The sequence below is a fragment of the Protopterus annectens genome, chromosome 15.part0 (genome assembly GCF_019279795.1).
Source record: "Protopterus annectens isolate FY-2018-M chromosome 15.part0, PAN1.0, whole genome shotgun sequence".
Lineage (NCBI taxonomy): Eukaryota > Metazoa > Chordata > Ceratodontiformes > Protopteridae > Protopterus > Protopterus annectens.
In genome coordinates, this window is record NC_056749.1 from 440,977,194 (window position 1) to 441,001,055 (window position 23,862).

At 38.4% G+C, this 23,862-nt stretch overlaps 1 protein-coding gene across 1 annotated transcript in view; it reads right to left on the minus strand.

Moving 5' to 3' along the window:
* The window catches only part of LOC122789748 (protein Wnt-11b-like), an 80,536-nt gene extending 74,578 nt beyond the window's left edge, over positions 1-5,958 (minus strand). The window contains exon 1 of the mRNA XM_044057183.1: positions 5,358-5,958. Within this exon, the coding sequence (XP_043913118.1) occupies positions 5,358-5,440 (83 nt within the window). The 5' untranslated portion in view covers positions 5,441-5,958. The remainder of the gene's footprint in view (positions 1-5,357) is intronic.
* Between the last annotated feature and the right edge of the window lie 17,904 nt (positions 5,959-23,862).

The window sequence follows — 23,862 nt, forward strand, 5'->3', positions numbered from 1 at the left end:
AGTTCAGTAACAACTGCAGTAAATTTGCAAAACAAAATGTAAGATTCTTTCCCCAAGTTCTAGGCTATATTGCTATGTCCCCAAAACAGAACATTTGAGTATGTAACGTGCATATAAGAACTTCTGCCAACTCTAAATATATACAAAAGATTTTAATGCAATATAAGCTGTTTATTGTATGATGACTATTTAAGTGCCAAAATGCATCTTTATGGATCATGTGACAGTTACAAAAACAAAGTCCAGTACTTTTTATCTACCATTGTGCTTTACATATGAGTACTGGGAAAGCATTAAGAGCTATAAAAGCAAAACGCATTTCATTAAAACACGATTCACGTGTATTTCATCAAGATGGTGGGAATACAGTGCACAGCTGTGAAATGCCTTAATTTGGTTTTACAGTTTAGCTTGGACCCTAACAGAATGTTTGATTTTTGATAAATTACTGATTATGTTCAGTCAGTAATGCCAGACATTGCGTTTCATCCCTCTTATCCTTCAAACAAGCATTCTGATATGCAGTCTGTTTTCTATTAATATTTTAACTGAATTGGAGTAATATTTAGCAACTACACTTCCTTGTGGGCCTTTGTACTTCATTATTTTGGTCTGTCCCCAGTTATTAAGCAAACAAATTTGACAGCCATGTTTTATTACAACAGCCTGCAATGAACTTTAGTTTGTGTGTGTGTGTGTGTGTGTGTGTGGGGGGGGGGCTTCCTCCCATTGAGATTTTTTTTCCAGTCAGCAAATCATTTAGCCAAACACAGTTAGGTAAAAAGCAGATTATGGTAAGTGCAGCTCAGCTTTGTGTTAGCCATTCATCTGTCAGTGGCCTTATCATTCACCAGCTGTAGCTGATGTTAGCAATAGGTGTAAATACCCTTAAAAAAGCTAGATGACTGTAGTATTACACATAGATCTATACCAGAGGAAAAGCTTTGCATAAACATTGTACATGACTGGTACAAGTTTTTGTTGATTACCTGCATTTATTAGCTATAAACTGCCACATAATGGTTTCTCTACATTCAGCCTTCTCAAATTATAAATGTTAAAGGAATGTTGCTCTGCCAACACTAATCCAAAAATGTTATTTGTGCAACTATAATCTGAAGTGCAAAAAGTCAGTGAAAAGAGAAGACATGAGCTTAGGCATGATATGACGGTGTACATCTGCTATTGTACTTGCTAACATTTCATTAGAAGAACAAAGTTAGAAATCAAGTCTGTGCACCATAATTTTAAACTCACAGTTTAAGCGGTATCAAAAGAAATACATTTGTGGCACCTGGTCCTTTGATTAAAACTTGCCAGAAAAACATTTGCGGAGGTGGGTGATTTCTGGAATTAAGTGCCACAGATTTCATGTTGCAGGGCAAAGTTATTACTGTTCAGTTCTCATTTGAAGGAGAAAAAAAAAAACGGAAACACACACAGGCACGAGCACACAAAGACAAAATTATTTTTTCATTAACATTACCCGATACTGTTGTATCCAAGCATATAAAATTATACTTTTATTGTATTCAGCTGCTGCTGATTTTTTTAATACCATGAGCTCATAATTTTTAATCTGATGCTGGAACTATCATAAAGGACAGCGTGAATGAAAAATCAGTCTGTACTTTGAGGTAATTAAATTCTACTTCATTGAGGGCAATGTCTGTTGATTTATTTATCTTCATGTTTTTAAGAAATTGCACATTTAATCAGCACTGCTTTTGTTTCCTCATTTAACTGTGTCTAGCTGCAGAGAAAGGTATTTACCTAGGACATCAACACCGTGTTCAATCACTTTCACAAAGCTGGATGTCAAGGTAAGCAGAAGGTTTGGCCAGCTGCTGTCCATCACCATCAACAAGTTGCGAAGTGACAGAGCAGGGAATGATGATTTTAAGGAACAACAGCCCTTTTGTCAGAGAATACCAATGAAACATATCTATAGGTAGACCAGTAACCGGGATACTAGGTTGGATGCTGGTTGAGAAGGACATGTTACATGCAGGAGACTGCCCATATGTGTCACAATATAACGTAAGAATTAAAATAATAATGTGACGGCACACCCTCACACGGTATGGACAGTGAACTAATTTTATATGTTTGTTTTGGTAGCAAATTGCAGAGACAGAGTATTGATGTTTGATAATAAGTCCCCATCAGATTATGTTTGGAGAAATGATGTGTCTGTCATTCACACCAGATCATTAAGATTACTTTTAAATGAGTGACTATATAATAATATAATAATATAATATATATATATAAATAGCATGGACGCCAAAGGTTTTTGCTACCCTTTGTGCTAAGCAACAAGTTATTCTTAATTTCCAACTCTTACTCCCCTTTTAATATTTTATTTGAAAGAAGGGTACAATTGTCACATTATATGGTGATCTCCCCAATACATAAGTATTTAAATAGTCTTGTCTGACCAGAAGTATACCATGCAGCAATCTTACAAATCTGAGTAAAAGTAGATATTTATGAAAAAGGAACACTCAAATGGTTTACTTTTGCTGCCCTGTTACTATGAGGTGGGGAACAGAAGACTTGCTACTGTTCTACTTTATTAAACGCACCCATTATGTTCAAAACATTGTAGTCCATAGTTCCTGTTTTACAGTGTTCTCATTTTTTCTTCACCTAGAAACATGCCTGATGCAACACTATAATTATTTTCTTATACGGCACTGCAACTACTTTTATTGCATGCTTAATAAATAGTTCATATTAAACATACTAGAATGAGACAATTTCGGAGGAACATGAGATATTTGAAGATGACACCCCACCTGCTGTCATGCCAAGATCCTGAATATGGAATTACAACTTATTTTGCTAAATTATGGAACAAAAGCCACATGCTCTGTATCACTCCTTCCCCTGGCTTTTACAAAGACTGCATACATTGCTAGAAGGTATGACTAATAGAAATGGGTGGACGGCAGTCAAACAAATCAAGGGCTAAATATAAATGTTATGAAACACAATTTTTATGTTGTGCAGATATGTGCATCACAAGGAATAGTTAGAATAAAAAAGATACATGTGAATATCCACAGAATGATATCAGAGATGTGCCAACTCAGTACCAACTGTTAGGTAAAGCTTTGTGATGCTTTTCACTTTGGACATTTTGTCTCATGTTCCCACCCACTAATATCAAATAGGATATTCATTCAGATTAATTTTACTCAAGTAATATAATGGCAAAGTATTCAGGATTCTGAAAACAGGAGCATTACAAACTGCTGCAGGCACTATCAGACAAAATCGCAATTATTGTCTAACCTTCTTTAGTTTTTTATTTACTGTAATTTTTTCCCATTTCTGCATGGCATCAGATACTGAAATCCTAAACTCTAGAACCGTATGTTGCAATTTGTTAAAAAGTTTTCTTCATTGTCAGAAAAATGCAGCTGGTAGCGTAAGTAAGATGCAAGGGCTGGAGGACTGTCCAAAGCAGCATCTTTGTGCCATGTGGGGTTGGGGTGGAGGCGTTGTCATCCCAGTCTGCTCTGCAAAATCGTACATTTTGAAGAAATTTAGAGGGTGACTTTCTCATTTTTAATTAAATTCAAAATTTTCTCAATGAAATTAAATGACATAATAGGACAGTTGACTTTATGTGCCTGTAAATGCAACAGCTGCGTATTATTTGGTCCTTACATCTGACCTTTGTCTGAAATAGCTACCAGAGCACATGTTCTGCTCCCCACGTTAATACTGCATTGGTGGTGGAAGTGCAAACCTTTCACAAGGTAATAAAGTAGGGTCTAAAAGGATGGAAAATGTGTGGATACCAGGGCTAGAAAGCAAACGTCTGAAAACTGCTACTATCACAACACAATTATTTTTTTCATTACGGACAAAATCTCACCTCCCATCTCATAAAGTTTTCTGTTTTGTGAAAAAACGATGACTGTTAATAAAATGCATGCTTTAAAACAATTGCCATTTTAGAAGTGCCTCTCTGTAACTGTTTTCTAAAAAATGTAATATTTATTATAATGTATTTCACATGAATGAGGTATTTTAGTCAGCTTTACTGAAAAGGTTACAAGGTTAATGACAGTAATGGAATTCACAAATGGTTCAAGAAGACATGTGGATATTTTATAATGGGTAAGAAAAAGAAGAGAGACAAAAATGAAAAGAAAAAAGAAGCTATAGTTACAAGTTGGATTTGTTACTTATCCATTAGGAGGAGAAACGAACAAAGTAGATGGGGTAAAGTTAGCCCTTATTTGCCATCAAATTTTAGGTTTCCAAGTTTATCCTCAGCTGAGGTCAAAACCTCTATGCATATGATGCCCACAAATCCCATTTAAGTACTTCTGATGTAATAGATGGATAATAATCAATATGGAGCACCAAAAGAATTGGAGAAAAATTAAAGGCAGGTTTCAGAAAGTTTTTTTCTCCATTTAGCCCTAACGATAAGTAATGAAATGCCAATTTTTTCATGCTGTGAAACCTGAAGTCTGCAAGTATTGTTCTCATGCAGAACTACTTTACAGACAACTTTTTTTTGAGATAGGAACAACGGCTAGTCATTAAATCAAAACTGTACTAAAATAACAGCCAAGTGCATTGCTTGTACGCTGTAATGCTCAACGTGGAGAATTAAAATATATAACTTTAAATGTACATATCCTAGGTTGAATGTCTGCCCAAGTCTTTTTACTGAAGTCTGCAATGTAGCTTTATATTTCCATATAACTCTACTTAAAGCTTAGTATATCTATTAAAAGAAACTCAGCCTTGCTGGAACATTGTGATTGTATCTGATGAATAACATTCAGGATTTATATTTCTGAATGCATTAACATGCTTAATAATGGGTTATATTATATTATCTTAAAACATTTTATAATAAATAAATTACAAGCTGGCCCCTCACACCAAACCTGAAAAGATTAAAAGCAGTCCTTGTCAGTTATGAAAGCTACTTTATCCACAGCTGCATTTACAACATCGGAGCTCTAAATTAAACACAGCAAAGTAAAACAGAAAACGGGTCACGGATTGCACACCACAAAACTGAGACAACGCAGTCATCCTTGCTTGTTAACTCCTGGTTGTAAATGGTAGCAGATTACAATTAAGAAATAAGCACACACGTTTCAAAATAACAGGACCAAGTACTTCGTGCAAAAAAGAAAGGGGTAAGTTAGAGTGATATTAGGTGTAATGTAAATGCAACCAAAGTGCTTACGTTTAAAATAAACATCTAAAAATCAACCATCAAATGCTGTGGCGCATGCCGGTGTCCCCAAACATCCCCGCACTCTCCAAGACTTATATGTGTTTTGGGAAATCAAAATTTAGGAAGAAAATTTACTTACAGCCACTGGATTGCTTGGCATAACTTCAGATGGCAAACTGTTGCTACGATTAGGGCGAAGAGATATCGTGATCCCATTTCCATATTTAAGTTGCACAGATGTATATTATACGTACACAGAGAGTAATTGTGTGCACCAAAGATGAAGCTCTCGGATTCTGTCAGGTCCTTTGAAACCAGAGCTAAGACTGACGCTGCAGTTTAAGAAGTAAATCCGTCTTCATTCAACCAGTTCAGATAGCAGCAATTTGCCCTGTTAGGTGTGTTTATTCTGGTCTTGCATCGCTCAGAATAAAATTAACTTGCAGTTCTAGACAAGTGTCCCTATAGCTTTGTTATAAATCCACTAGTGTATCTGAAAATATCTGTCATTTAGCTGCAATTCTGTAAAAAAATAAAAAGGAGCTAGTTCTGCATAATTCCCAACGTAGTAAAACAACTCAGCTCAGCAGTTTATCTATCGTGGTGTGCACCCAGCATTTGCAAGTCGGTTTACATAAATACCCCTTGTGATGTCAGACCGCCTCCACCCCCTCTACCAAGAGCTCGGTGGGCTCAGACAATTGTGTCTCTCAGGTGGAATTCACATGTCGATCCTGAGGCTTCTATCAAGTCTCGACTCTTTCAACACCAGTGAAGGCAATCAATTCGCACCTCCCCGCCAAGTGCTACCGAAAGAAACACAATCCCTATCCCACCCCACCCCCACCCCTCAATCCATTCCTCGGCTCCCAGCTAGGGAAGCACGCGCAAACGTTCAAACATGTAGGGACACTTCCTGAAACTGTTTTAAGACAACCCGCTATTTTCACGTAAAGGTGAGAAATGTACCCACAAGCAACTTCTGTATAAAAATGGTGTCAGTCGTCCTTCAAGTCAAAAGTGCCTTTTGTAGATTCACAAATAAATGGTTTGCTTAGGTTGCGGTTTGCCTATTAATTTCGGGGACAATTACAAAGAGTATTGGGGGGGGTCACCGAAGATTTAAAACTGACAATCCTGTGGTTGTGTAGGTTGCCTCAGTCTTTTACGTGGATTTTTTATAAGTGAAAATTCCCTCTGACTATAACCTCGACAGTTTTGGATTAGGACACTCTAGTGCGAGCGCCACTACCAGAAACTCTGGAAGTCAGCCGTGACTATTTCAAATGAACCCTAAAGAAATCATACAGGTGGCAAAAACAAAAAAAGTATGAAACATTGCATACAACAACTTGTCAGCGTATATCCTACATTAAACTGTTACTTAAATACCTAAATATATTCAATTTAGGTCGGTGGTCTACACTCCATTTAGTCCATAAATCGATATAGCAGAATAAATCTAGGAGGTGGGGGAGAATTCTTAAATCATGGAAAAATAATAGTCCTGTCCAGTCACACCTCTCAGCTGTCCCTAATTTTCAGGGACGTCCCTGATTTTGATTCAATTCTAGTTCTATTCCTCTTAATCCCTGTTAAAACTGGAGACTTTTGGAGAAAATGTGACAAATTACATTTAATAAAAATGACAATAATTATAAAATATACATTGTCACACTGTCTTAGTCCGTCAGTGTCTCAGATTAATAGTACTAGTATTTTAAAGGTGTCCTTTATTGTTTCTAGATGTGTCCTGATTCTTATACATTTTTTTCCTGATTCATTGAAAACTATGGTGATCATATATCCTGGGATTGCCTGAGAACTGGTTTTGCAAGCACAACATGCCACTCAGCTGTCCGTAATTTTGTCTCAAAGCGTGGTCCCTCCCCTGTATTTTTATTTATTTTATTATTTGGGGAAAGGTGGTAGATTACAGTCGTATGTTCACGTTATTACTAACCATAAATGTTTTGTAACCTTCCACTGAACTTGATTACTACTTGGCAGTTGATTTTTTTTAGATCATTTGTAACCCGACCACGAAGTTTCCATTACTTGCTACACCTCTCAACTTCTTAGCTCAACAAAAAGGAACAAATCATACCTTTTTACTTGACAATGGCAAAATAATGGGAAAAGACAGTCCCAAAACCAGGGGCAATGTTAAATATTACTATAATTCACTTAAATAGTTATTAGAACATCAAGCATCAACATGTATCTTCTGAGCAATAACAAGTATGAGGGTATCTGGAATTCTTTGAGTATTACTTTCTGGCTGTTGCGTCTTTCGGCTTTTCCCGGTTAGGGGTCGCCACAGCGGAACGCTAGTCCGCTAATGATTGTCAGTAGATTTTTACGTGCCGAGTTGCCAGCCCTGACGCACAACCTTCAACGAAGGTACGCCCATTCACGCATGTCTCCACACAGAAGACGCTCTAGCTGAGAGTCGAACAGGACAAGATCTTACTGTGAGGCGACAACACTACCGCAGCACAACCACCGCAGTTCACTTTCTGGCTGTAATTCTCCGTAATTTACTCACACATTCACAAACACACACACACAAGCGCGTTATTTTAGGGCCTTGTATTTGGTTGCTAGCTTTCTTATTTTTTATTTGTCTTTATGTTCAAAATAGAATTCTTGATAGTATTGTAGCCAGAATAAACAACAGACATGGAAATCCTATTTCTCAACCTCTTAAAGCAAAAATCAGGGACAAAGCTAAAACATAATGGGGGACAAAGGTCCATAATCAGGGGCAGATTTTAAATGTTGCTCTTATATAATTACAGAGTTGTTAGAAAAACATGCATTGCATCAATATGCATTTTCTGAATGATACAAAGTCATAAACTCAAATGTCATTATTTGATGACTGCAATTCTCAACAATTTGACAAAAGATTGTAAATGTCATTTATAGGATACAGACATAGCTCTTAACTGTCATGAATCCAGTACTACCAGTCTGCCCTAGACTCCTCCCAACACAACCCCAAACAATTCTGGTCCACCGTAAACTCCATCCTCCACCCAGGTAAAGTCAGTAGCCCTCCTCCTAACATCCTTCACTCCTCCGAAAATATTGCTACCTCATTCAACATACACTTCACACAAACCATACTATCACAAGCTAGACAACACAACCCCCCCTCCCTTCCATCCCACACCTTCAACTAGTAATCTCCCCACTGTCTTCTCTTTTTCTCCTGTTCCTATCTCCAACATAAAAAACTCTTAATTAAACTTAAGCCCACCAAATTAGCAGCAGACAACCTCCCAAGTGAATACCTACAAATCACAGCTGATGCTCTAGCCTACCCAATATCCATCTTGATTAACCGATCTCTGTCAGAAAGTTAGTTTCCCACACTATGGAAAGTATCACATATAATTCCTCTCCACAAAGGAGGCCCCTCCACAGAACTAACCAATTACTGCCCCATAGCTATTCTCTCTCCACTCTCCAAAATACTAGAGAGATGCATTCACTCTCAGGTCTCAGACTACCTCCTTACTAACAACCTCCTTTCCAATACTCAGCATGGTTTCTGACCAAACCATAGCACCACCACTGCCTTACTCTCCTTTACTAACATTATCGTTCAGCATAAAAACAATGGCTATCTCTCCTCTGCTACTTTCCTAGACCTATCTAAAGCATTTGACATGGTCCCACACAAACAACTAATTTCTGCCTTCAATAACCTATCCTTCTCTCAATCAGTCACCAACTGGTTTCAGAGTTACCTGTCTGACCGCCAATAATCCATTGTATGGCAGAATGACACATCTCCCCAACTACCTGTCTCTATAGGGGTTCCCCAAGCATCCATCCTTGGACCCCTACTCTTCTCTATTTTCACCAATAATCTAGCCTCTGCCACCAAACATGGCACACTCATGCAATACGCAGATGACTCAACCATCATCTGCTCAGCCCAATCCCTACCCAAACTGCAAAAAGTCACACAAGAAGCCTTTTCCTCTGTTGAAACTTGGTTATCCAATGCCCAATTTATACTCAACCCAAACAAAACTAAACTACTCATCTTCCAACCCACCAGACATACTCAAAACAACTCTCACTTTAACATCACAGCAAAAGACACCACTATACACCCAACAGAACACACCAAATTGCCAGGAGTGGAAATAGACAATAAACTAAAATTTGACATTCACATATCCATGACCATAAAAAAGTCCACAAAAAAACTAGGAGCGTTATACAGAAATAAGCAACTTCTCACCAAAGCAGCAAAGATTTCAGTAATAAATTCCCACCTTATCTCCACCCAACTTTATGCCTCTCCAATATATACCAATCTGAGGCAATGCGATCTAAACAAGCTCGAGACTTTCTACAACAAAATCGCCAAATTCGCCACAGGGGCATCCTACCATAGTCACCACTGTCTCTCACTTGCTGAACTGGGCTGGCTTGAACTCCCTCACCTCCTTTAATGGTATCAACTCACACTCGCCCACAAACTAGTAAACCATCTAGTAAAAGTCCCATCCCTCCAGAATCTACTCCAACCCTATTGCACCACCAGACCACTAAGATCCAGCAACAAAAATCACTTACAGGTCACTAAAGCCAATAACTCTACTGGAGAAGCACTATTCTCTTGCACCATAGCCAAATTATGGAACTCCCTCCCACCCACAATTACCTCCGTACCATCATGCACCCCCTTCAAAACTTTACTAAAAGCGCACCTAAAAACATGTAGGCTATGCCCTTGCAACTCCCCGTCTAATATCACCCACCCCATCAACCCACTGCCTTTCTTTCCAACCCACTAACTACCTTGATTATAGCAAGCTCAGATGCTCATAAGCCTAAACTACTTATTATACAGCAGGAACTTCTTATTGTAACAACTGTTAATGTCTGTTATGTACTTTGCAGATGATAAAGATTCTAGTTGCCTACTGATGTACTAAGTTCTTCATCTGTAACTATGTTTGTAATTGTTAATTGCTATGTTGATCAAATTGTTAATTGCTATGTAAATCCAATGTAACTACTGTCTGTATATTTTAACTGTGGAGCTTTTCTCCCCGGGCCTCCACTGAAAATGGACCTACGTCCAGTTGGACATTCCCGGTCAACAAATGTAAATAAATAAATAAATAATGAATAAGGCATAACACTATGATTTTTATCCATAAGATTAAGCCTATATTTATTGTTTTTTTCCCCCTCTGTAAATTCAGACCTGTTTATGGGTATATACCATACTAAATAAAAAATTCATTAATATATGTATTCATCTCTGTCCATTTTCAAGCACAACTTAGATCTATGTATGGGAAACAGAAAATTTACCCCAGGACTTCCCCCTGCACTACTAAGACAGATGCATCTCCTAAATGCTTTATCCTATGCGTGGGTTCATTCAAATTGTCTATGGTATGATCTCATTTATTCTCATTAGGGGTAATATGCAATTATTGACCATGGTATGGGTAAGGGCAATGTATAACCAAATGAGATAGGGTATTTTGAGAAAAAAAAAGGAAACTAGCTAGGCTACAAATGACCCACAAGGGCAGTTAGCCTAGTGCTTATCAATGAACCTACTAAGTCTACACAAAGATGCCCTAATACTATGTATGGTCTGATATAGGATGATGTTGTATTGTGAAAAATAAGAAAGTGCTCCTGTTTTTGTTCCTCTACTAAGATACTGGAAAGTCAGTGTTATGATTTTTAATGCTCAAAGGTTTAGAGATATGGAAACAGACCAGAAAATATAAAACAAACTCAGGGGCATTCTGCAAAATCAGGGTCAGCTGAGCTCAATGGCAGGGCTGCTGGAGTGACATTGCATTTCTGAGTAAGACATAATGAACTGACTTGTACTATACAACATTTCAGGGTTTTTACAGAACAGTACTCATAGCTAAAGACTTCTTTGTATACCTCACAGCTAATATGATTAATGAATGCATAGATCTAGGTTAGACCTGTTTAGTGGTGTATACAGAATTAAATTATATGATTGACATCTATTCAAATGTCCAACTTCAGACCAGACACTGGTGATGTGTCCCAAACTATGACATCGCAGTGGGTGGAGTCAAGACTTCTTGTCAAAATGTTTCTTCCTTTCTTAATAGATCTTCTACACAGTGTGAGCAGTGACTTTGCATGATCCTATTTCTAGTACAAGTGAAGAGTAGCTCACAGCACACATTGTTGAATCACTTAAGGTATATGAAATATTGAAGTCATGCCATCCCTTTATCTTCCAGGAATGAATAATGCATAATCCACGAGTGTCTCCATTTCTATTTGCCAGTCAGGGGACTTAGTTGCCCTGGAAAGTTTTTAATTTCTATTTTTTGTACCTTTCTTGTTTTTCTTTATCATATTTCTACTGTTTACTATAAATACAAGATTAGATTATGTGCTCGTGTGAGCGTGCACACACACACACACACACACACACACACACACACACACACACACACACACACACACACACACACACACACATAGTTTGACTTAATATGGATGGAAACATTTCTCAGAAAGTTCAGTCTGCCTTGTAGCAATTTAGTAACCTTTACAGTGTACACATCAATTCCATTAGCTCAGGAATATGTTTTAGGTTTGCAAGCCACTAAAGACAAAAAAGTAAAATGACGTATTAGGAAAAGATCATGCTGCAAAATTATAATGCTAAAACTAACCCCAGGAAGACAAGAGACAAATGGAAAGATATCCCATAACTGATAACCACAACATGAACTTATCAACCAGACAAGGGGAATACAGGGCTAGTCATCTGGGGTAATAAATGAAGCACAGTATGATAGCTCATTGTTTTAGGGAGAGGATACTAGATCCTGGTGGGTAGAGGGAGTTTTACTGTTCAAACTAGGTAATTTAGTGCCAGACAAAAGTGAAAAGCCTGGGAAAATACAATTTTTTTTTTATCAGAATAAGTGCTCCAAATGCAACTCAGATCTGATTCCTGGTATGGAGAATCCCAATGTGTGTGTGGGTGTATGGGTGGGCACAACCCCTCCAAACCAGCAGGAGATGTACTGTTCTGTTCAGGATCACTGTGGGAAGTGGGACTCACAGCCAAAGACCGGGACTGTTCCCATGCAAACTGGGATGGGTGACAACCCTTTTAAATAACTGAATAAAGATAATACAAATATTATTTATTACTAACTATATTAGGTATGGTAACTAAAGAACTATTCTGTAATAAGAATGTGCTCTAATTTCTATGCCCATAAGCTGAGAAGGCTTGCTTCTCTGCTGTCAGTTGAGCAAATCCCTTACCTCCCGCCCCAGGTCAAGCTAATGTGATGTCAATGTGTGTGCTAAAGTGAGCACTGCATCGTTCTTCAATGCAAATGCAAAAATGGGGCACGAATTGGGACTTGCACTTGATATAAAATGTATAGAAATGGTTCAATGTATCTTTGATACTTCTAACCACACAAATAAAATTCCTGTGATGAAAGACACTGGCTAACAGATACCACATAACAACAAGACTTTAATATATAGTTAAGCTCTTTTGTTCCTCTACTATTATTAACGGAACTTAATCGACTTTGGGATTTTAGTTGTTTTTTGGAATATCTTTGATACTTGTTGCAGCGGTTTCTAAAGTCTAAATATGTTTTGTTTATCTTTCTTTCTTCCTACTAAATTATTCCAAGGATAAAGGATAATGGAACATTTTCATAATAAATAAAATCATTGTTAAGAAAGTAGAAAAATACTACAGTTGGCAAGAGAGGTGGTGAGGCAAGTATTTCTGAAGGGTCTAAATATATGGGTTGGAGTTTATAAGTGAGAATGAAACTTTTATAAACATAAGCCTGTACCCCTTTATGTGTAGATTTCACACACGTGTACACCCACACACACACACACACACACACACACACACACACACACACACACACACACACACACACACACACACACACACACTCCTACATTTCTTACCACATAGCTGGTCAGAAATGCCATCCATCCATCCATCCATCCATCCATCCATCCATCCATCCATCCATCCATCCAGCTAGCCAGCCATCTATTCTTATTACACAACTGCTTTATACAGTCAAGGGTTAGTGAGGGATGGAACCTATCCTGACACGCAGTGGGTATGAAGCAAGAAATGGCCTTGCATGGGTCATAAACCCATCTCAGGGTGAACACACACACTGACCCACACTGATATGCATACCAAACACAAGTTTAAGTATTGTCATGCCAACTGCCATTATATCTTTGGAATGTGGTTAGGAACAAACCAGAAGTTCTGAAGAAAACTCACATAAAGATAGAAAGCACATATACAACTCCATAATGAAAGCACCCCAGCCAAGAACTAAAGTGGGGAAGCAAGCACTGTGAGACACCACCACTGACTGCTGAACCTCCATTCTGTCCATCCATTCATCCACAACCCCTTTTTCCCATGTTTGCACATGGGGTCTAGTGTCACTTCAACAGTTATAATGGCTGAAAAATTGCCGTTCCTCAAAGGCTCAAATATTTTAATTCAGGGATCAGAATCACTTTCATTATTTAACCCCAAACATGGGCTATATAGTAAACTCAGAGCACTGGCCTTTTTAAATTAGTTTTTATTTTTTTTTAACCCAACTGCCTTCCATCTATCAGCTTTCCTGTAAATAAGTGGCCAGTTTATTCCTCATTATGGTATGACCTGATTGTGTGAAGTTGGTATCTATGTAGCTATCAGGATTTTCTGTTATTTTAGGCCTAAACCCCTCCTCTGGAGGGTGATGTATACATTCACAATGCAAATGCACTGCTGTGCCTTCTCACTTCAGCATACATATGCACGCATCCATACTTGTTCCCACCTCAGAAATCTGCCATATTACTTCAGCTTTACATGGCCAAGTGCATGTCTTTATCCTGCATGCAAGCTATGATCTCACTTAATTGTTAAGATTGAATCTAGCAGTGGCCTGGATTTTCTTTTGCCTTGTGGGATGGGAGGGATGGAGTTGGCTTCTCACCACAACACTCCCATATCTGCCTCTTCTATGCCTGGGTAGCTAATCAAACCTGAGACATCTCAATCAAAGTCAGGGTTTCATCCATCCATACAACAGAGCTGGTTAACTCTGACGTTCATTGACCATTTACAATGGTGTTCAGATAAATCACAGATTCTGTGATCACTTGCTGTGGTCACCATTTCAATTTACACACATTTTTTGACTTCTTCTTCTTATAATAGTACTATTCTATACCATTCTCAGCCTCATTTAAAGGATAAAGAGGATGTGGTGCATCTCATTACATCAGAGAGTCCTGGATGTAATGCTCCCTTAATGTTAATCAGAAAATGAAGATGAGAAGTGTGCATTCAGACTCAGTAGAGAATGGAAGTGTCTGGCCCTATAGTGCACCACACTTTTTTATTACAAGACCAATAACATGACAGGAAAAGGTTTCAAGAGATTTGACAGACAAATGAGCCTGCTTTGAAACTGTCTCAGAGAATGTGTGGCATATTGGAAGTGATGAAATTAGAGGCAGGGTGCAGAGAGGACAGTAGAAATCTAATAAAGTCTTGGATGTGTACAGTACAAGTATGCTTTCAAATATTCAGACAAAAAGCATGACTGAGGAAATGGATGTGTGTAAAATAAATGTGAGTTAAAATGAGGGCAAAATAAAGTTTAAAGGGAATAGAAGAAGACAAAATAAAATGACTACATGACTCCCAGAAGATGCCTTCTAGTAAATGAGCACTGATAAACCATGTGCAGTATAGCTACAGGCATAAGTAAGCATGCTGTGGAACAATTAGCATATTTATAGTCTATGTGGAGAACAAAATCATTTTAAAAAAAATGTCCAAAAGTCAAAATATGTACAGCATGATTTAGATGTGGTAAAAACAAAAGAATAGAATAAAATGTAAATATATGTTGGCATAGCTGAAGTACATAATGCGAATGCATGAATATGGGAAGCATGCCTAATGATGTTTCATGTAAAAAGCTTGTTATAAGAGGCAAATAAGAGGCAAATATTACATTTAATCTGGACATATCTGTTGAATGCAACACATTGTAAGAAACGTTTAAACCATTGCAACTACCTAATACTATGCATTGATCTCCATGCAGTCTTCTGACACACTCAAGGTACAAATCAAAGCCGCTGGGTCAGATTCTGATTGATTGGCAGTACAAGTGCAGAAAGCACAAACTAAGCTTGAGGCAGTGTTCTTAGAAAAGCAGTTAAAGCAACCAGATGTACTGGGTTGTCATGCTCAGTAGACACTTGGTATGATTAAGAAGATTCAGAGTTGATACTGAATGTGTCGCAGATTTGGAGCAAGAAGCAGTATTAATATTTCTAGCTGTATTGGTGCTGAAAATGACAGTACGAAGGCAGATGAAAAGATAGCAGAAATGTGTCTGGTGGTTTATATGTGCATTGCTAACACAGAGATATTAACAACAGCAGCATCTATGGCACAATACATTTCACAGAGAATGCTTCTCAGGGATTTTGTACCCACTGGTAACATTTTTAATTATTCCAAGTTATTTACTGGTTTAGGTGATCTACCTAGAGAATACTATATAAAATATCACCTGAAGTGATCCTAGTTATTCACACATTAGGAAGAGTTCCACGAGATCTTAGAAGCTTTCAATTCTGCTTAAATATTTTCAGGTGCATTTACAGTGACCTGTGTGGTTATACTGTTTTTTTTTTGTTTACTTTTATGCATTTTTCCTGTTTTAGCAAAAAATGTTATCTGTTTGTATTTTTAACTTGTTCTTGGACCCTAGTCTTGTAGCTTCATTTGCGACTGACACTTCAATGGAACAAGCTCCCAATTTGCACGAAACAGAGCGCTTCCCTAACCCTCTTCAAACGCAGCCTAGATTAATGGATGGGTGACTGAAAATTCACTCCTGGGGTAGTGCCCATGTCCCTCATGGACAGAGGCAGTTGGTATCAATTACCATATACTCTTATCTCTGTGGACTTCGCTCATCTACCACTAACAATTAGGACAACTTGGGATAAATATGGCTAAGCCTTTAAGAGCTCTAGGGCCATTAGCTTAGTAACCTTCTACAAACCTAAAATCTATTATATCAATTTCTATCTCCACAAGTAGAATTACTTGTAAAAGCTAGCTGTTTGTATTTTTACTTGGTCTGGGATCTTAGTCTTGTAGTTTCATTCACAATTGTAGAAGAATTATGAACTAGTGCAGGATCAGAGCTTCATTTAGTCATTTATTACTGGTAAACCTCTGCCTAGTCTGATGCCTTAGACTGTAGTTTGGTTTGCGATAGTGGCAGTATTGTAATTTTTGCTGCAGGATTTTAACTTTGTTGCATCTACATCTGTTTACATTCCAGTTTTCAAAAATACACCAAACCAGGAGGCGAAGCAGAGTGAACAGACATGTCTACAAGCACTTGTATGACATTAGGGACAAAAATGACTATAATACACTTTATAAACACACTTTGTTGTGTAAAAAAGCAAGTTTTACTTTTTATGTGGTTGAGCAGGTCCCCAAAGACATCAGGGGTGGTCCCTGGGAGGCAAGTTTGGAGTTTCGGGAATTGTTTTGGCAGGTAACACTCAACTCCGAGAGGTCACCAGGGCTGAATGACAATATTAATTTATCATCGCTGCTTAAGCTTAGGGCAGCTAAATTGTGAAAATATGTTTCTTCCTTTTACATAAAAAAAAGTTCACATAAAAAAACAGTTCACATTTTACATATTTTTTTATTCATTTTTGTGTTTCACTAGATTTTAGTATTTGGAGTGATTAAATTTTATACAGTAATTTATTGACATTTTCTTTAACACCTGTTTACAAATCAAAGTTTTTTTTACCAGAGTTATTTAATTGATTAATTAATGTACTACTCTGATTTCTACTTGTTTTTAAATTGTATTTAAATACTGTGAGTCTCGTGATGTTTTTATCTGATGAAGTCTTATTTTTTTGGATGAAAACGGCTTGTACCATTTTGTTGGTGTTAATTTTACGTTTGCCTTGACTGTATGCTGCTTGGGATTAAATAAGTGTTTATACCACTGCTTCGCCTCCTGGTTTGGTGTATTTTTTGATTATTTGCCTTGTTTTACACCATTGTCATGGTTTTGGATTACATTCCAGTTTTACTATGAAAATGTTATTGTCTGCTTATCATTTGCCTTCTTAAAGTTGCATTCCACTGCTTTTCTGTTTGTTACATTGCTGTGTTACCCTGTTCTTGTGTCTGTCCCAGTCCCTACTAATATATTAAAGGACAACAATGGGATTCTGTTATTAAATGCTCAACCTCTCTGTCTTTTTCCTCCCTATTTACTGTCCCTCCATGAATAAACAACAATACAGCATTTAAAATATTTTAAATTGACTGTTTCTCTCCACTAGAACAGTACCTCACTGTACTGTACTGTGTTGGTTTCACTTTCAAAAAACGTTTGTCCTGCCCTGGAAAAGTCTCCAATTCACTGATGTCAATAAGGCCACTGGATACAGGTAGTTTTCTGGCCGTATCCTTCCCCAAACTGACATCACCACTACCGTCCTAAAAACACACCCATGCTGTGATATCACAGCTCCCTGGTCCTTTCCCTACACATACAGAAAGCAAAGGCTAGAACAAGGAAACAGTACATGAGTCAAGTCTTGTGCTATGAGCTGTCAATCACAGTAGGTAACAGCTCAAATTACCCTTAGCACTTTGACAGCTAGGGAAGTTAGGTGTGAAAGGAGATAGGAGATGAGTCAAAGTAGTAAAAATTCAGGCTTCACAAAAAGACTACAGTTTAGCCATTCTAAAAATAAGCAGTAGTAAAAAGCACTTTGAAAGTCTGTTCTGTGGCATTTGCACTGTTTGTGTTTTAAGTAGTCATTGAATGTCATGAAATGCTACTTAAAACTAACTGACTGAAAGCAGTGTATGCATGTAAAATTAATGCAGTGACAGGAGCTTTATGAAGAAAGAGGCCTGTGTGATGTAATTTTTTTACAGACAAGCACTGCATTATTGGATACTTAGAGGCAGACTAAACAATCAGAATTAATTCAAGATGCCAGACCCCGTGTGGTCAGACTCAGAAATTACATAAAATAATATTTAAAAAAAAACTGTAAATAGTCCCAGAGTAGTGTTAAAATGTAGGAAACACCAAACCATGATGAAATAAATATGTTTTTTGAGTTTGTGGGTGCAGTTCTCCTTTAAGTACTGCTCTTCCTGCTGTTCCCTACTGTTTGTACACTAATTACAATTTTCCCTGTCCCCCACTGTAAAATCTAAAGTTCTGACATTCTAACTTACCTGGAGTCTTTGACCTGTAGCTCAGAGTCACAGGACTAAGAGAACTGTGACTCGCTATGAGTTTGAAACCACAGAGCTACACTGTTGGCTTTATTTGACAGGATCCCTCTATATCTAGTTTGCTATAAGCAGCACAAAGATACTCTCACCCATGGTCTTTTATTTTAGACACTGAGAAGCATAGATAACACTGAACTTTGATGAATGAGCATTTCATCAAAAGGGAGGGAAATAACCTGATCTGACCTTAGCTGTTGGACATACTTTGTAGTGGATTGCCTGTGCAAGAATTTTTTTTTCTCTATAAGAGACCTGCAAAATGTAAAGACCCTTAGAAATCCAAGGTTGAGGCTAAAAATTCTGCACCAAGTGCAAATAAACACATCTTAAGCTGCAATACACGCATGAATAAATAACTAGGCATTTCCCCATGTCTTATAGTAAGTCCAGCCAAACAGTATCCGAAACAAGCCAAACTTCAAGCAGTTATAGTCACCGCTGTCCCTGTGAACCATTCCTTGAAACCATGGACCAGCACTTCCCCACAATGTCTGTAGCCAGCCTGACTGAGATTGGTATTTTGAGGCAGTATAAGAATTGGCTCATGTTGTCTGATCAGCATCTACTAGTCAGCATAACGCAGTGTGTGAGAGATGTGTATATATATATATATATATATATATATATATATATATATATATATATATATATATATATATATAAAATGCCATTGGAGGCACAATTTCACACACAGTAAACTCAAGACAACAAAACTGTCAGCAGTACAAAACACAACACACCTCCCCAAGGCCATCATAATACACATAACTTATTATATTCTGAGGGTCTAAAGATTAACTTGCCTAAACTTCAAAAACCTCTAAATAACAACACAGGCACAAAGCACACTCAGCAAGTTAAGCCTACCTCCTCACAAAGCAGAATGAGTCTCAAAGTCATTGATGCTGAGCTCTTAAGGCAGGCATCTACCCAACCAAATATTCTAGTTATTGTTGGCTCCATTGTAAAACATACAGATATACCTCTTTCCAGGCTGAACAAGGAAAGAGTGATGTTTAGTTGCTTGGTTGATTATATACACTCAAGTCCTCAAATAAAAAGTATTGATATGACTGTCACCATACACATGGATTTAAAGGGCTTGCAATATACCTTTTTTGATGGAGCTCTTAAACCATATATCTCAGGCAGGCATGAACATGGCATTAATCAGCATGCTACCTTTTCCAAGAATTATGGCACAATATGAGCAAAAAATAACTAACTTCAATAACTGGCTAAATGTTTTTTGTGTCATTCAAAGGGTGGGGGATCCAATATTTGTCAGCTTGGGAAGATTATGACTGGCAAACCATGCTGGTTTACCAGGGGTGGCCTGCATCTGTCCCGTCTAGGGTTTTGATTGCTGGCAAAGTCATTGTCCACCCCCATACTGCCCTTTTTAGGCAATATCAGACTGATAAACATACCAAAATGATGAAGCAAGCAAAGGAAGATATGAAGGTGTTACTGATCAATGCTAGGAGCCTAACTAATAAACCCCCTCCCTAGAAGCCCTCCTCACTCTGAAAGATGTAGGTGTCTGTCTAGTGATTGAGATATTGTTTAAAAGAGCAGAGAAGACTCTGGCTATGCAGGGCTAAAACAGCTTCTGCACATTTAGACCAGCTACTGTGCAGGAGGGAAAAAAGGTGGAGGTGTGTCAATCTTCATCCAGAATAGACTCACATCAAAGATGGTAAAGGAACCTGATGCACTAGAGCTTCTTCATGTGCAAATAGACATCACACAGGTACCATATCATATATTAGCTAGTTGTAGATCTCCTTTTATGGCCCAAGAAAGTCATAACACCTATCTACAGAAACTGGAATCACTCAGTATTAAACCCAATATAATTTTCCTAGGTGATCTATCCCACTATAGACTGGGAAACCTAGTGACAAGCACAGAGATTCCTGGACTTTGTCAATACAAATGCCCTGGAACAATTAGACAGAGTACCGAATAGGGGGAGGAATATCTTTGATCTTAGCCTTACTAATATATTCTTTCTCAACTGCATCACTGAAGACATGAAAAGACAGTTTTAAGGGCACTTTATTTCTATGCATCCCCACTTCAGGATCTTCTGCTTCTTTAGGATTTGTACTTTGTGCTAGAGAAGCTTGCCTTACCCCACCCCCTTTAAACCTACAGGTTACATTGAGTTGAAGTACTCATCTTGGAAGATGTTCCTAGCTGAGGTTAATTTATGAAATGGATACTGTCTCAGCTGACCATCCACAGATGGTGCTCCATAAAGTTAGGCTTACTTTTTGAGCCAATATCCTTTTCATGCTTGAAGTAATCAAGGAGGAAAACTTGATCTGTTCCAGTCACTTGCCTGTCTTCTTTCCAAAGCATCTATCCAGGGTGGCTATCAGCTACACTGTATGAATGTGTACTGGCAAATCATGAGAGGCTGAAGGCTAGGCGCAAAGACAGACAGACATACTGATGTCTTTGCCAGAGGAAGTCTGGGTATAAAATATCTACGCTTATGTTGTCTAGGTGGATTTCTAACTGCATATATTTTTATCACAATACATTTGGGAATCCTCTCCCTTCGGTACCTAAAGCCTGTTGCACCAGGACAGTTGCTATATCTACAGCTTTCTTCAGGAATTTAACACCATCACAAGACATTATAAGCTAGATGTGATATCCAGGTCTTCCTTGGGATCACAGTTTTTATGGACTTGTCCCAAATGAATATTCACCTAGGAGGAATTTGATTGGGACTCTACCTGTGTTATGGATTGAGGACCTCCTGCAATGTAAGTTGCAGGCTTTTATAAATTTATTAAATAGTTCTTCAGCACAAAGTTAGCACAAGTGCAAGAAAGGCAGTTAAATGACATTAACTATCAAGGCCCAATAAAGCTTTATTTGTTAATGAAATTATATCATAGGATCATAGGAAGTTACTAGGCTAATGGCCCAGGGGCTCTTACAAGCCTAGCCAAGTTCTACCCTTGTTTTCACAATTAGCACCTAATGCCCGTGTCCAAGAGGAATACAGATGGAATCCCCAGGGTGAATTTATGGTTACTCATCCAATCGTCCAAATTGCATTTGAAGAGGGCCAATGAGATGCTCTGTTTGACATGAAGTGGGAGTCTGTTCCAAAGGCATGGTAACTCTGTGAGACAAATTTGGTCCTCCAGCAGGTTCTATTAATGTTACATACCAGGTTAAGGTCTTTTGAGTGAGTAACCCGTGTACCGTTTGACTTGCAGATATGCAGCATTTTCAATAAAGCAGGGTCAGAGATTACCTTATATTCAAGACAGAGATTGCCTCTGAGTGGTCTTATGAAACAGAATAAAGTGACAGTGATTTTAGATGATCCACATAGGACAGATGCTGAAGACCTTGAATTTTCCTTGTGAAGAACCATTGTGGTTTCTCCAATTGCTGCAGTTGCGTACAAAGGTACATACCAAAAGGGGCATTGTACGCAATTATTGGCCTGATGAGGGAAGAGTACAGGGAGGTTATAACCTGTTTTTTTCTGAAGGCAATGCCCTTACTTATGAGACGAGTGATATAGACTGCCCTTCTTACCACTGTGGAGACATGGTGATCAAAGGTAAGATTGCTGTCAACCTGTGTGCCCAGGTCTCTCATCACTGAGTGCATACTTAGGGTGTTGCTGTTGATGTGGTAGTTAGCAGGGATGTCACTCTTACCAAAAGGGATGATAAAACATCTTTTTGCATTGTGTTTAAGGCCATGATTTTGGCATGAATCATTTGTTTGTGTAAGACCCTCTTGTAGGATGTTGACATCATTTGAAGAGTCTATGACTGCTGCCAGTTTGCAGTCATCAGCAAACTTTGTCAGCCACAGACCTTTAGTTTTTGCTTGTGCTTTGGAGAAATAGATTCCAAAAAATAGAGGTCCCAGGTCTGATCCCTGTGGAACACCACTAATTACAGATCTGCTGCTGGAGGTGGATCCCCTATTTTGACTATATGTGTTTTATCAGTGAGAGCAACCCATCTAACTATAGAAGGTTTGATACCTAGCTGGGTGAGTTTGTCAATGATGTCCTAGTGGGGGATAGTGTCAAATGCCTTGGCTAAGTCTAGGTAGGCTGTATGCACAGATTTCCCCTCATCCAGGACCTTGATGACTGTCTCAAAGAAGCCCACCAGGTTTAACAGATATGATCACCCTTTGACAAATCCAAACTGAGTAGGGTCAAGTAATTGGGGATTATGTATATCTTTGTTGATAAGGTCCATGATGATTTGCTCCATGGCCTTGCAGATAAGGCTAGTCAGGCTAATAGGTCTATAGTTCCCAGGGTCAGTAGAAGCACCACCTTTGTGCAAGGGAATAACAGTGGCCATTTTCCATTCAGCTGGGACAAAGCCAGTGCTTAGAGTATGATTAAAAAGAGTACCCAGTGGTGTTGCTAATTCTTGTTTGAGCTTATGTAGACTGCAGCCTGGGATGTTATCAGGTCCCACAGATTCTGTGTTTTTGGCTTTAGAGAGGGCCTTTATGACCTGATCTTTAGAGATACAAGGTAGGGGGCAGGTGGTAGGGATGTTAAGGGGTACGTGTGGCAGGGACAGGAGAGTGACATTTTCACAGCACCTGTCAGCCAACAGGTTAGTTATGTCCACAGGCTCAGTATATGTGGTATCATTAACTACCAGTTCAGCACAAATCTGGGTCTTTCTGTTCAGGTTATGGATATAACTAAAGAACGCCTTGTGGTTGTCCTTAGTTGAGGAAGCTAATTTGGATTCATACTTTGCTTTGGAGGTTTGGAGGACTTCACAAGAACTCGTATTTGCTTGTTTAAGCTGAGGAGGGAGTGTTTTCAGTTTAGGGCTTACTTCCTCTTACTGTTAGACAGCAATTTCTTCCTCTTGTTGTAAAGTCTGTTAATGGCAGCTGTCCACCAAATAGGTTTGCTCTTCCTTGAGGAGATTGTTTTGGTCCTACCGGGTACAGCAGAATCAATGCAGTTATACAGGGGTTTGTATAAAGCAGTGGTGTAGAACTCTGCATAGTTACCAATTCCATCTAAGGGGGGGGGGGTGCAGTGAAGCTATTTATACCATCCCATAATAGGCTATAATGTGCTTTGGAGAAGTTTTTTAGTTTAATTCCTGCTGGGGGGGGGGGTCAGATGTAATAGTTATGTCAAATGAGACTAATATATGGTCAGATATCACCAGGGTAGACC